At 41.3% G+C, this 13385-nt stretch overlaps 1 protein-coding gene across 1 annotated transcript in view; it reads right to left on the minus strand.

Moving 5' to 3' along the window:
* Positions 1 to 13385, minus strand: part of DEPTOR (DEP domain containing MTOR interacting protein) — an 81309-nt gene that overhangs the window by 25151 nt on the left and 42773 nt on the right. Inside the window, exons 5-8 of the mRNA XM_086879612.1 lie at positions 7334 to 7519; positions 6584 to 6718; positions 3409 to 3479; positions 2658 to 2762 (exon numbers count right to left, since the gene is read on the minus strand). Coding sequence (XP_086735738.1) covers positions 2658 to 2762; positions 3409 to 3479; positions 6584 to 6718; positions 7334 to 7519 — 497 coding nt within the window. The remainder of the gene's footprint in view (positions 1 to 2657; positions 2763 to 3408; positions 3480 to 6583; positions 6719 to 7333; positions 7520 to 13385) is intronic.

Consider the following 13385-nt stretch of genomic DNA (forward strand, 5'->3'; position numbering starts at 1 on the left):
AGTTCTCTGAAAATTCCCCTGGAAGAGGATGTCACACATAAGGAGATGGCAAGTGCTGCCATGCTGAGGTGCACGTGTGTGACAGAGCCCACGTGTCCCAGCCGCTCGCTCTGTGCCCAGCCACTGCCACTGCGGGCGGCCAGCGTCCCGAGCTCATTGAGTTTTCTGTTCAGATTCCCAATTCACAGCACTTTGGAGCAGGCCAAGAACTCAGACAAGCTCAAACAGAAAGCAAACCACCAGTAAGTCCAGCAGGCAGGTTAAGCCTGCAGTGTTTACTGCTTTCTGTGATGAAAGATAGAATTTTAAATGCACAAACTAAGGCGCTACAATGAGATTGTGGGCAGCAGTCCTTTCTTAACAGTATGTTCAGTATAATGCAAAGACAGGAAAGTAGTGCTCTCCAAAACAGGCAAGTGCAAAATCACAAGCTTTACAAATAAAGACATTCTAAAAACAATTACAGTGGATGCATCTCCTTAGGAGGAAAATCCCTGCTGCTACTGCCAAGAACTTCTCTACAAACTGCAACGCCAAGGCTTGGCTCTTCTTCAAATTCTTGCCCTTTTCATCATAGCCAACTTTCCTTGTTAGCGCTTCTTTGGTGTAGCACTCTTTCTGCAGACAAAAGCCTCTTGCACCAGCCCACCAGAAGTTACCGTGCTCAGCAGCCTGTTTTCTAAGTGCCCTTCCTGCAGCTTCCACACAGGGGAATATTTAATTTCAAGGAGCTGTCATCTAAAGCCTGTCATTCGTTTTCTTTAAATTTGCCAGATTGAGGAGTTCTGTAAACAGATGGATTAAGTGACATAGATTTTTTTAAAATTTCAAATACTGCAATATGATTTACATACTTATTGCCATGAGAACATCTAACAAAAGCCCTTATTTTCAAAGAAAAACACCATCTCTTCACTTGGCTAAAAATTTTTTAGGCAACAATTTTTGTTTCTAAAGAGGGGATCATCTCATATACAGCTATAAATTTTTATGTGCAATTCTGCTCTGGAAAACCATTTCATGTAAAGATAAAAGCTTTGAAAATAATCAGATCTGTCCTTGTGTAAAAGCAAGGCATTATATTCCAGTTTTACAGCACTGTTTGTTCCTTTCAGGACAGTGAACTATTTTGCATTCTTCAATCTTGAATGGTTCAGGTAGACCTCTCCAACCCATGGGATTACACATATGACACCACAGTGTCAGGTTTCAGAATTGCTCCACTGTCCAGATAGCCTCTATATTCAGAGAATAAAAGGTGCTGTAAAATACTAAACTGTCAAGTTCAGGATCTAGAATATACACATTAATTAATAAATTATTTTTAAATTTAGGCCCTTTAAATTTTAGGCAGGATTATTATTTGAAAATCATACTCTTCATATAAAAATTGTAACTGTAATTATATTTAGGTGTTGTATAAAACATTTTTAAAAAATTTCCAGCTCCCTCAGAACTCAAGCTTCTTTGCCAGCAGGATGTGTCTGTGTGCTACATGCACCAACAAGCTGTGCAGCTGCCAGTCCCTGTCACAGGGGTTTTGCCTACCTGTACTAAAAAAAAAGTTTCCAAGGCAGTAGGTTCCTGAAAGTTCCATTAAAAAAAGAATTAACAGGCAGAGAGCAGGAACCCCTGTCCTGCTCTTGCTAAGGAGGGTCCCATGGCAGGTCTGGCACCATGCAGTGAGCAGGATGTACATCCCTGGAGCTGTGGCCTCCAGCTTGGTGGGTGTGAATAGACAGGTGAGAGGCAACTGGAAAAACTTCATGGCAAACATGTGGAATACACCTGAAACCTACATCTGTGTTGCTGCCATACAATAAAGCGTGGCATAAATGGGTAGTTTGATCTTTCTGGTCATTGGAGCAGATGTAGCAGCTAACTTTTATTAAAACTCACTTTTATCTGTACTTAATATAATACTTTTTTTCTTTATTTTTCTCTTTGTACAAGGCAGAGATTAATTCACAGATATATGCAGGGTGTGATCCAAGCCCACAGGTAAGTCAATGGGCTCTGCACTGCAGTGCAAAAGCTAGAAGTGGAATGTGTATTTATTGATTCTTAAATCACTTATGAAGCTATTTCAGCTCTTTATGAAAGTATCATCTGTTGTTCTTTCCAAATTGTCTTGAATCTTAATTGCTGGAGACTGAACAATGGGCTATGTTAGCTTCACTTTCACGAGGTATGTCTGACTTTGCCTGTTCCTAAAAAGTCCAGAAGCTGCACACCAGTAGTCGCATAAATTAGAAAGTAAAAAGGGAAGCTAAAATTGTGCAGAGTTGAAAAAACATGAAAATAAAAAAATAAAATAAAAAAATCCATCAAAAAATAAGAACACCACCACCACCACAACCAGCCAACCACTTGTAGCAAAACCCACCTCAAAAAGTGAAAAGATCAAAAAAGCAAGTTGGAACAGACAATCAAGTCTCATGTGAAAAAGAGACTTCAAGAATCTCAAGGACAGAAGAAAAGAAACAGGAGGGTGTTTAAAGGCAACAGAACTCATTGTGCACAAATGCCTGAAACTGAGACAAAGGCACTGAACACTGGAAACAAAAGCACCTCTCCATCCCCAGATACTGGCAGCACAAGACCTTCACAGAGCAGCACAAATTTCCCTGGGAAATCATCCCACTTTGAGAACCCACCTTCATCCCAGCCGCGGCTGCTGGCCCACTGGGGTCCACAGCCTGGATGTGGCAGGGTTTGCTTCCCCGCACCACAAAGCCCCAGCCCACGGCATCACCAACAATCTGGAAAGAAGAAAGGACATGATCACTTTAAGCAGCTCCATGAAATTCAAGGGGGCAACTTCTAAATGGTCTGAGATGTAATTTCAAGATCCCTGTACTTCCAACACATAGTAGAACACAGGCTGCTACATCACTCATGGGAAAGGCTCTATCCAAATAACTCCTCTTGCTTTGAATGAAGTTTTCTGTTAAACCAGGAGGCTGTAAAAGCAGTGATTCTAATGACTAGGTTCAAGAATATCATTAAAGAAAGGCTCTAATAATGTATGTGAGTCAAATTTTCTATCTCATCATATAGAAAGACCCTGCTAGAAACCCCAGAAACCCTACCCTGCTACCGGTTTGGGTAGGTGATCCATTCCTGCAGAGCAGGAGCACCAAGTCCAGATGAGTTTATATAGTATAAATGTTATTGGCTTTATGTAGTTTTACATCCCTTTTAAGTATCACACTGGCATAAAGACAGAATAAACAAGCGCTGAATCAGACCTGAAATCTGTGGAAGTACTTATTATGGAGTTTGGGATTTTTAAAGTATAAACCTCAGCAAATACAAATAAGCTCTAATTATCCCATCAGAAAATGTCTGTTTAGACTGCCCTATGCATATAACATTCAGAAAACAAAGAAAATACTGGAGACATACCGTAAAAGTTTTTCTAACATATGGGGCTCCAGGCATCAAGAGTTCATCAGCAGTCACAGGTCTCTTTAATACTGTGGAGGTACAGAAATGAATATTCAATAAAAACATTCCTCTGGAGTTTCTCCTAATAAATAAGATACAGTGTCAGGATATATCTTTCTGGCCTCACTTCCCATACAAGCTTTCAATTCTTGCAGACTTGCTTGAAAGCAGTAAGAGAACCAAGGAAAAGCCTGCAGAATAATTCTGAGTATAAATTATGAGATCTTTGGAAAACTGGGGCATTTAGCCAAACGACTGTTGTCTGCAATCAAAATCTCCGAAACACTATCACAAAAAAACAAAGTGGCTTTTCTTGTATCCAGTGTTGAAACAAGTGACCAACCTTCCTGGCACAGAGCAGCTTTCCTTCACAACTCACTGTGTGCTTGCTGGGTGCTCTCTGCTATTTCATCTGAGTTGTGTTTGAATCACAGAATTGAATAGCAAGAAAATCCTGCTAGGGTGAGGAATTATCTCAAGAGATTTCTGCAACCATAGGCACAGACCTGTAACTCCCATCTTATCCAGGGACAGATGAGGTAACCTACAGGTGTTTGGGATTTTAAATGAAAGGAAATAGCAGTAAGTTTCTGCAGCTCCCCATTGCCTTCCTATGTAACGGCATCATTTTCCTCCAAATAAATTAAATAATTTGAAGTTCTGCCAGATCAAATCAACACCATCCTGTGTACCATTTTTTTATCTGTCCATAAATGCTTCACAGACAAAGGACAACATAAAGATATATGCTGTTCAACCCATTTGTCTGCTTCACCCTTAATATTATGGCTCTTCTTCTTTAAGTGATAAATAATTTTGACGGTCTCTGTCTTTTCAGTCACAGGTGGGAGACAAAATTTCTCACAGATGGTATTTGAAGACATTCTTGAATTTCTTAATGACATTCATGGGAGCAGGGAGAATTCTAGCAGACAGACCAATACTTTTTTTTTTTTTTACTTTCCCATGCATTTTGATGAACTGTCATTTAGTCACTGTTATACTTTGCAGAGCATGTCTGGTCAATGTGAAAAAACCTGAACGACTGTGCTCATTTGACAAGTCAGAATCAGGTAAATCATCCATGCAGAGCTCTCTTATGTGCCTCCCTTCATTATACCTCCAGAATTTTTCTTTTTTGTTTGATGATTGTTTTTCTACATGATTGGTCAAGTCATGACCTGGGTGTTTTTTAAGTGTTTGCCTGCAAGAGAGCTCATCTTACAACAAATACACCTCTGCCTTGTGTTCATCAGCATGTAGTTCAGCAACACACTCTGGGTCTGGATAGCAGGAAGCTATTTGTGAACAAAGTCTCCTTATAGTCAGCAGAGGATTTAGAATTCCTCGTAACATTTACATCTGACAGCCTTATGTTAACCTATGCAAGCTGACATTCGGATCTGTACTTGTGCTCTGGGAGAAATAACCCTACATTGCCAGTAATTGTATAATTCTTAAAAACCAGTCTGTTTATAAGCCCACTGCTGTCCTCTTTCAAATATGAGTCTGTTAAAGCTATTCACAGCTTGAAAACTAGTCCTAAGGGAAAATTTCTTCTAAAAAATTTATGCAAGAGCAACGTCAGCCTATTCTTTTTCTTCCAGTGTTGTGTAATCAGCTGCATTAAAATAAACTTGTTCTCACTACTCACGGCCTGACACTTCATATAAAATCAGAACCGTAAATGAACAGAATAGTTGGCATACTTCAGATAACACACACATTTATGGATAGCACATGAATGCTGTTTTATCTGTCCCAGAAAATTTTCCAGGATGTAATTACTATACTGGGGACAAAGAGCTACCCATACAAAAGCTACCAGAGCATTTCTAGAAAAAATACCTGAGAGATATTCTGCCAAAACATGATACTGTTATGATACAGGGGCGAGCCCCTTCCATGAAGGGGTGAGCATACTGGTAGGTGGTGCTGAACACCCAACAGCAACACACCCCGAGGATGCAATGGCCACTAGAACTGACAGAATTTTCCCTGCTGGGCAGCAGGTCTGCTGGAGGGGTTATGAGCATATAATCCTACTGAGTCCTTCCAATTATTTTAGTTCAGAGCTTCATACTGAATTCCCAGCGGAGCTTAAGCAGAGAAGGAAATGTGCTAAAAGAAGAGAAAGGGAAAATATCCTTCCCTTTCTGATGGCCACTGCACAGCAGGAATGAAACACACTTTAGCTCGCTCATCTCTGGAGTAAATGGTCAATGCTTTGAACAGCATTCACCTAATGCTTGAGGCACTCTCTTGTAATCGCTTCAAATGCCAGCATTCCTCTGAAAGTGAAGATTACACATATCCACTGAAGCTTTCCCCCGCTGTACAGTACTCCCCACACCACTGGCAAAGACTTGGTGTATTTGAAATAATAAGGAGCTCAAAGGGAAGCAGGGGCCCTGTTTGATATTCAGGGCTATTTCTGAGGGAAACAGAGAGGCTGAAACAATATGTATCTTGGTCTGTTTTTCCCTTCCCAGATGTACAGTAAGAAACAATTTTAAGTGAACTGTGGAAGAATGGGTGTGTTTAACCTTCCGGCGTGGGATAGGAAATCCTTTCAAAAGGAAAATAAGCTTCCACACTACTTCTACCTTCTGAAACAGACCAGTGTAAGACTTAAAACAAATTAAAATGTTCAAATGGTCTCTGACAGGCTGAAACAATGCTGCTTCAGTTTTTTTAGAGCCTGCTGTTTTCTGAGAGGTGTTATTCCATTGCAGCTCAAGCAGTCACTGGATAGTTAAACTCTCCTCTGACTTGCACCAAAAGAATGTCTTTAGGAGGAGATTTGAATTGGTTCAGAGCTTGGCAGTAAAGAGGCAAATCTAGGCCTCTGACTGCACATCGTCCTAAGAGATAAACTGCAGCTCAAACCACAATTATGGACTTGACGTAGAGATTACTGGAGGCAGATGTCTGGCTTCTGTTCAACAGAACTTCAGGCTAGAAGATGATAATAGTTCCCTCTGGCCTACAAAACCTGTGACACTGTGAATTTTTAATGTATTCTTGGAAACAGAGGCTTAGGCACAATGATAGGCATTCTTCACATTGCCTTCTCCCCGCAGAGATGTCTGCACCCTGGCTGCTGTGCATGATAAGCCATGCTGGTGCTCACCAGATTTGGGGTTGCAGAGCACGGGGGGACTGCTGCTGAGCGTTGGGCTACTGCTGAAGTACCCGCTGCTGCCACAGCTACTCATGCTGCTCCTCCGAACTGCCGACACGATCTTAATCTCCTTGGTGGGACTCACTGCAAGCAGAGGGAAAACAGAGAAAGGGAGCCAGTACCAGTTATTAAACTGTTCTGTTTCTTTTTTAAAAAAACAGCAACAAGCCATGTTTTCACTGACAACACTGGGAATGGATTAGTGTATCCCTACACTGTTAGAAGAGTCACTGCATGAGAGTAATGCTGTAACTAACAGGATGGCTGAACTTCTTCCATTGCAGTGTCTTCTAAGAGGCATTTCAACATAGGGAATGTTTTTCCAGTCTTCCTTCCCCTTCTTTAAGTACTTCCTAGTTATTACTGTACAAAAATGCTGCAGGGCTCTTTCCCCTCACTTTTAATCTTCTTGAAAACTCCCCATAGCATGTATGACAAATTACTTTGAGTTTGGAGGACTTCAACCAGTTCAGTTCAAACATGGACCCCAAATTTGGACCAGCATCTGAAAGGATGTTGATGTAGGTACACCCCAAGGAGCTATAGGTTTGGTAAAATGAGTGAATGGACAATCCCTGTGAAGAGGGATATATAATACTCAGCCCTGCATATTTTTCTAACTCTGAAACCCCTTGTCCAAAACCAATTTTTTAATACTCCATGGAGTCTCTACAAACAGCAGTATAATTAATGAGTCACCTGAGAGAAAACTGGTGTGTTTCCTGTTGTCATGGTTCTGTTTGCGCAGGCAAAATGGGCTGTCATGGCTTTCTGGCATCAAGCGAGATTTCTCAGTGAGGAGCTCCATTAATCGCCGCCGCCGCCGGAAATTCATTCTGCACTGGTAGAGCAAGTTGCTGTCCATAAAATGGTGCTTGTTGGACACTAGGAAAAGAAATGGATAAAAAATCTATGCCTGGTAGGCACAGAAAGAAATCCAAGCCTACCCATGAGCAACTTGTGCACTACAGACCTTGCTTTAAGGATGCAGTGGTGAGAGCTCTCCTCTTCCCCTGTGCAGCCTCAGAAAGAGGAGGAAAGTGGTCACCTTCACACAGGTGGCTCCAATATACACCCTTTATAGCAGCAAAAACAAACTAGGAATTGTTGTGGCAATTTCTGAGAAGAAACTTTTATACTACTTTAATGAGATGCACTTTTTATTGTCCAGTGGAAATAGAATATAGATAGAGTAATAGAATTACCTCTCTGTGACAGGTTGCATAATGGTCTACCTCTGTATGTCTCTTGCTGCTGCTGGTTGCTACAGACCAGACTTAGCTCCTTACGTCAAGTTTTGTGTAAATTCATCAGTCTAGGGCAGCCCCTGGGAGTTCTGTCCAGCTACCTTGTTCAGAGCTACAGGGCAGCAAAGAATCAAGACCTGTGTATTTCCTCTGTCTTGTTCACCACAGACACTGTGTCCCAGACATTTCCTGCAGGCCACTTCCCCCCCCTGCACGGACACACAAGGTTTGGGAACAGGCACCTGGCCAAAAATCATTTCTTACATAATGAACAAAAATCTTCATTACAACCTGTATTGACACTGAGAGCAAACCCCAGGCTGCTGGTGTCAGCAGGAGCACCAAGCCTACCCCCAGCATAAACAATAACATCTACGCCTTCGCTACCACTGATGCTGTGATGAAAAACAGAGTAGCTGGATGGAGCTCTGTGCCAGGTCCTGAAAGTGCTTTGGCTCCTGCAGGTCCTGATTGCAGGAAAGCTCTCTGGAGTACTCTCTGCATCAGTACTGCAGCAATTAAAATAGCTGCAGTAGGTGCTTGGCATCATTTTTCTCCATTTTCACCCAGCTTCTGTGATCACGTTCCACAGAAATAATTTCTCACAGTTCACCTTTGCAATGAAGATCCAGATTCTGGATTTTCCCGGTTTATAAACTGCATTTCTTGCAATATTGAATTATAGAAACTGGTGGGCTATAGATATTTATGTGTAAAGTGTAAACAATACCACAGGTATGCACTGAGGTCAGTCAATGATCACATTGATTACATGTCTCAGTCACTTGGCCTCCTACTGCAGACACAGAACTTTTACCTTGCTCTTTCCTCTGCCCAACACATGGGTCCAAAAACCAGCAGGGTCCAAGGTGCTACACAAGACCCAGAGCCTGGAGCCCTGCTGGCCTGCTTTCCTTTCATTCTCATCCTAAACACAGTCTTTTTTGCTCTCATCCCTTCTGAACACCCCCCTGTGTCTCAGGTTACTCTTTATGGAGCTACAGAACTACACCACACCTTGCAAAATAGGCTGCATTCACATATAATCTGCCAATAAGTCATTTGATGTTTGTGAGCTGAAGAAATAACCTCAAAGAAGAAAAAGTCCAGTCCAGTCACCTTCTCCAGGGATGTCAAGTCACCCAGACAATAAGGAAGATGCCAGTCCTAGATATGATCCCAAGGGCACCATCTTCTGTGTGGGTGCAGAAACTGCCTTATGAGGTCAGACCATCTTGCAAAGAAGCATGTCCCTTGCCTGCCTGGGTCACTGTCAGGGACACCACTGTCTGTACAAATGCACTTCTACCTTTGGGACACAAGGAATAATCAGCACAGGAACTTTCTGAACTGCCCAAGCTGCCCCACAGGCCATCTGCCCCAGAGTCATGTGGCATAGGCTGTAAAGCATCCCTTAGATTGCCTGGTTCTGTCAAAGATCTTCAGAAGAGCCAGTGCCACCTGGCTTTTGTCTGCTTCCTTTGGATGCTGAATCTGTTGTGTCCTCAGGGATGCAAAATGGCTTTGTTTAGCCCAATTTAGCATCACAAGTAACTCGCTGCTGTGTTCTGACACATTAATTTTCGCAGGCACACACTGCTACTGTGCTCCCCATTTTGGATACATATCATATGCAATACTATTAAACAACACTTATTTGACACTCACTATTTTTGAAGAACGGAAGTAGAGGAGGAGAGATTTGGCAATCTGCCTACATTCCCCCAAAGGATTTGCTATCAGAGGCAGAGTTAGTACGTAGGTGTTTGCAGCTACCAGTTTCATTTTAAGATCACTGACACGATAAGTAAAAGTAGCAATATCTATCAATATCTTACCACATTATTAGAATAACCTAATTTAAAGACAAAATAAATTTTTGAGGCCATCTCAAATTCAGTCTTAAAAAGGCAAGCTCTACTTATTCAGCACTATTGTGATTCATGATCTTAAATGAAAGAGGGCTCCACAAATGCTTCCTTGGAAATAGAGCTGTTGTGGCCAGCCATTCACAATGTAAGAAATATCAGTAGGGTTTCTGAGTCAAGTTAAATATTACAATGCCACCATTTTTAAGTAAAATTATTCTGTTGTTTGTGTCATTAACTTAAGTGCTCTGACAGTAATGAGAAATTATGATAATCAGAGGTAAACACACTCATGCTACAGACATTGTCAAGCACTCTGAAATTCAAGAATTACTGACCATGAAACTAGATAATGTAAACATTTTTATGCCACAATACTGAACATATTTTATAACAACAATACTTGTTTTGAATTAAATATTGTAATATTTATAGACTTAAAACAGCAAGGCTTAGGTTTTCCACTGAAGCCATTAATCTCTGCAGTAACTACTTCAGTCCATAGAAGCGTAAATTTTTATACAATAAATGAGGGCAAGTGGAAAAGCTAAGTTCAGTGACTCTATGTTGAAGAATATTTGTATATGATTTACACAACAAAGGATTTGCAGCCAAAATGCTTGGGACACGTAGCATCAGAATAGAATTTGGCATGCTCCTTGACTTTCCTATTTTAACTTCCTAATTTCTAAGGATAGCTCACATATCATGTATTTGTAACATCATGTAATTTTTTACACATTTAAAAAGAAGCTAAAAATACAAATAGGAGAAATATAGCTCAGGCTGCCTCCTTGTTCATATATCATCAAATAAAGGCTCTCACCAAAATTACTACCATGCCTCATGGGGCTCTTTTTTTTTTTTAGTCATCTGAGTAATTCATGATTTGTGATTAAATGTCCAGGCTGTGACTCTGCCTAAGGATGACTGTATCTGGAAAGGTGTGGAAAATGGAATTTCCAGACCACAGATCAGAAGGAAGAGGTTGAGGAGGGAGAGGCAGATGTGGGTGCTGACTGCCTCTGAAAGCACTCCTTGGGTGCAGTGGCTGACTTTAAGCAAGAGCCAGAAGCTTGCCTTTATCCTTGGTAAATCACAACTCTGTGAATGCTGGATGCAGAGCACACACAGAAGGTTGGGTTTGTTACATTGGTAGCTGCTGGGTGAGTGGTTCAGGTGCAGTCACGGGTGCTCAGCTCAACTGCTTTAGCAGCCCACACTTCACTGCAAGCAGCAGAGAAAAGTGGGAGTGAACAGCTTTTCCCAACTGATGGCAGAATGCTGAGAGGGTTGCACAGACTTGTCCAGGAGCAGTTTCTTTAAAGGTAATTTAGAGGTTGTTACCTCTGGGTGTTGACTCAGAGGCAGTAGCAGATAAACTTGTGGCAGCTGACAAGGTTCTTGCTCCAGGTATCTCTAATGGAAGTTGCTGCTCTAAAAAGGGACTAACATTACTACTCCTGAATTAGTTCACTGCCCTTCATGGTGCAGAATAGAACAGCAAACTCCCACCCATTTCAGTTTGTCTTTAACAGTCAAGCTGTGGCTGATGAGTGTCAGGACCTGCATTTGTACATTATGAGGGTGATGCAAAGAGCAAGGTGGGGTGACTTCATGTTCCTTGCTCCAATTTAATTCACAGCTGTTCAGGTGGCAACATGTTCATGATACAATGTGCACCTTATGCAAGAGAAAGAAATGCACTGAAGAGAGTAAAGAAAAATATGGTGACTGGAAAATTCCAAAACCACAAAAGCACACAAGAACATTTATTGTCCTGGAAGGAAAGGCACCAACACTAGCACATATTCACCGATATCAAACTTTGGAGGTAGGCTCACAACCCACCAGTCTAATCTCCCACATATACAGGCCACATATACAGAAACAGAATTTAACAATTATCTTTTAATCTTGCAAAAAAAATAATTTGCTCATACTTTAAGGCATTTATTGACCACTTTAATCTTCCCTTTACAAGCTGTTCAAGCCTTCAGTCACTTGCCCTTCCAGAAAATAAACAACTCAAAGCTGAATTTTCTTAACTTTAGCTGCTAATCCCTGGATTTTGTCACACCTTTATCAGAAAGTTATGTATGATCTGGTCAAAAATCTTTGCAAATAAATCTGTGAAGAGATTAAGCCAACTCTCAAACACATCTTCAATCAACTCAATAAGTACCACCCCCTAAATTCTGTCCTTTTTTAGCCCTCCTGGAGTCCTCTTCAGAATTTCTTTATCTTTCCTAAAAATCCATTTATCAGAATTGCATGCCTACAATTACAACCTCCCTCCCCTTTTCTTACTGGCTGTTGTTCTTTCTGTACATCTCAGGCCCACCATTACAACTGCACTGTACTGCACAAATAGCATAAAATGGGAATAATTTGTGCCCTGCACATCCTCCTTTCCCTACACAGCACTGCTCCACAGCAGCAAGTGGACCCTGTATTTCCATTTCCTAGATGCATTGCCTTGTGGTTATACCATCAGCTATACAAAAAACCATATCTTTTGGGGCAATGACCATTTAACTAATAGAGTTCAATTATTTGTTTACTGTCTCATCTATCCCTAGAGTTTGGAAATTTCATTGGCAAGGATTTTAGCTGGTCATCCACCATTTATGTTAGTGTTAAGATGAGAAAAATCAGAATATTTATTTTGGATTTTCTCTGTTTGGGATCACTTAATGTTGCAGCTTTGGTGCTTCTTGCTCCTGGCTGCTTCACAGTTTCTGTTCAGATACATAAAATATAAATAGCAACATCCATGCAAATCTTCTTTCAGCTTCTGGTTCTGACATAAAATCCCAGGATCTGCATGGAGCTCAAACAGCCTTTTCTCTTCCACTTTTTCAAGGAGGCTGATGCACAGCAGTGATAGAAATATTAGCTTTACACTGATTTCATAGAACTGAGGAAGCTTTAGAAAGTACAAAAGCCTATTTTAATAAATGGTATGACTCATGCCTGAAAAATCAGGCCATTTTCATAACTGGCTTTTCCCCCAAATCCCTCCCACCACTTCAATTTCCCATGATTTTTAGCGCTGATAATCTGTGTACATCTCCACTGTGGTGATTAATGTTTTCTACCAGCTGAAAGCTGCAATCCCCAGTAGAACACATCCAGTGAGGCACTCCAGCTGCTCTGCACTTCCCCAGAAACAACACTGTCACCAAGAGAGCTCGTGGCTGGAGCCAGGGAACGGCTGTTCCACGTTGAGTGAGCAGTGGGAAGGAGATCAAAGTTCCACGAGGAGCCAGATGAGCAGCTTTTCTCAAGAGAGCAGAGGACACATTGAAGTGTGTGCTTGTTTGTTTGTGTGAGAGTGTGCTTGTGATAGGGTTAAGAGGAAGAGGCTAAAAAAGCAGGGTGTATGGATTTTTCAGCGTGGATATGTCATGTCTTTCTCCACTTAAAGTCAAAAGCAGCACTGAACTCTTTTCAGCAGCGCAGAACACATTTCCAAGTCTTTACAAGGCAGCAGCCCCAGTCTATTCAAAAGTACACTTTATCTTTTTAATGAGGTAGTTTCCTCTATTAAAATGATGTGAAATGCAGTTGGAAGTTGCAGGAGATCATTCTAGACTTTCACTATGACTGGCTGCAATAGTCTGTGCCTTCATA

This window comes from Cyanistes caeruleus, chromosome 1 (assembly GCF_971803275.1).
Source record: "Cyanistes caeruleus chromosome 1, bCyaCae1.hap1.1, whole genome shotgun sequence".
Lineage (NCBI taxonomy): Eukaryota > Metazoa > Chordata > Aves > Passeriformes > Paridae > Cyanistes > Cyanistes caeruleus.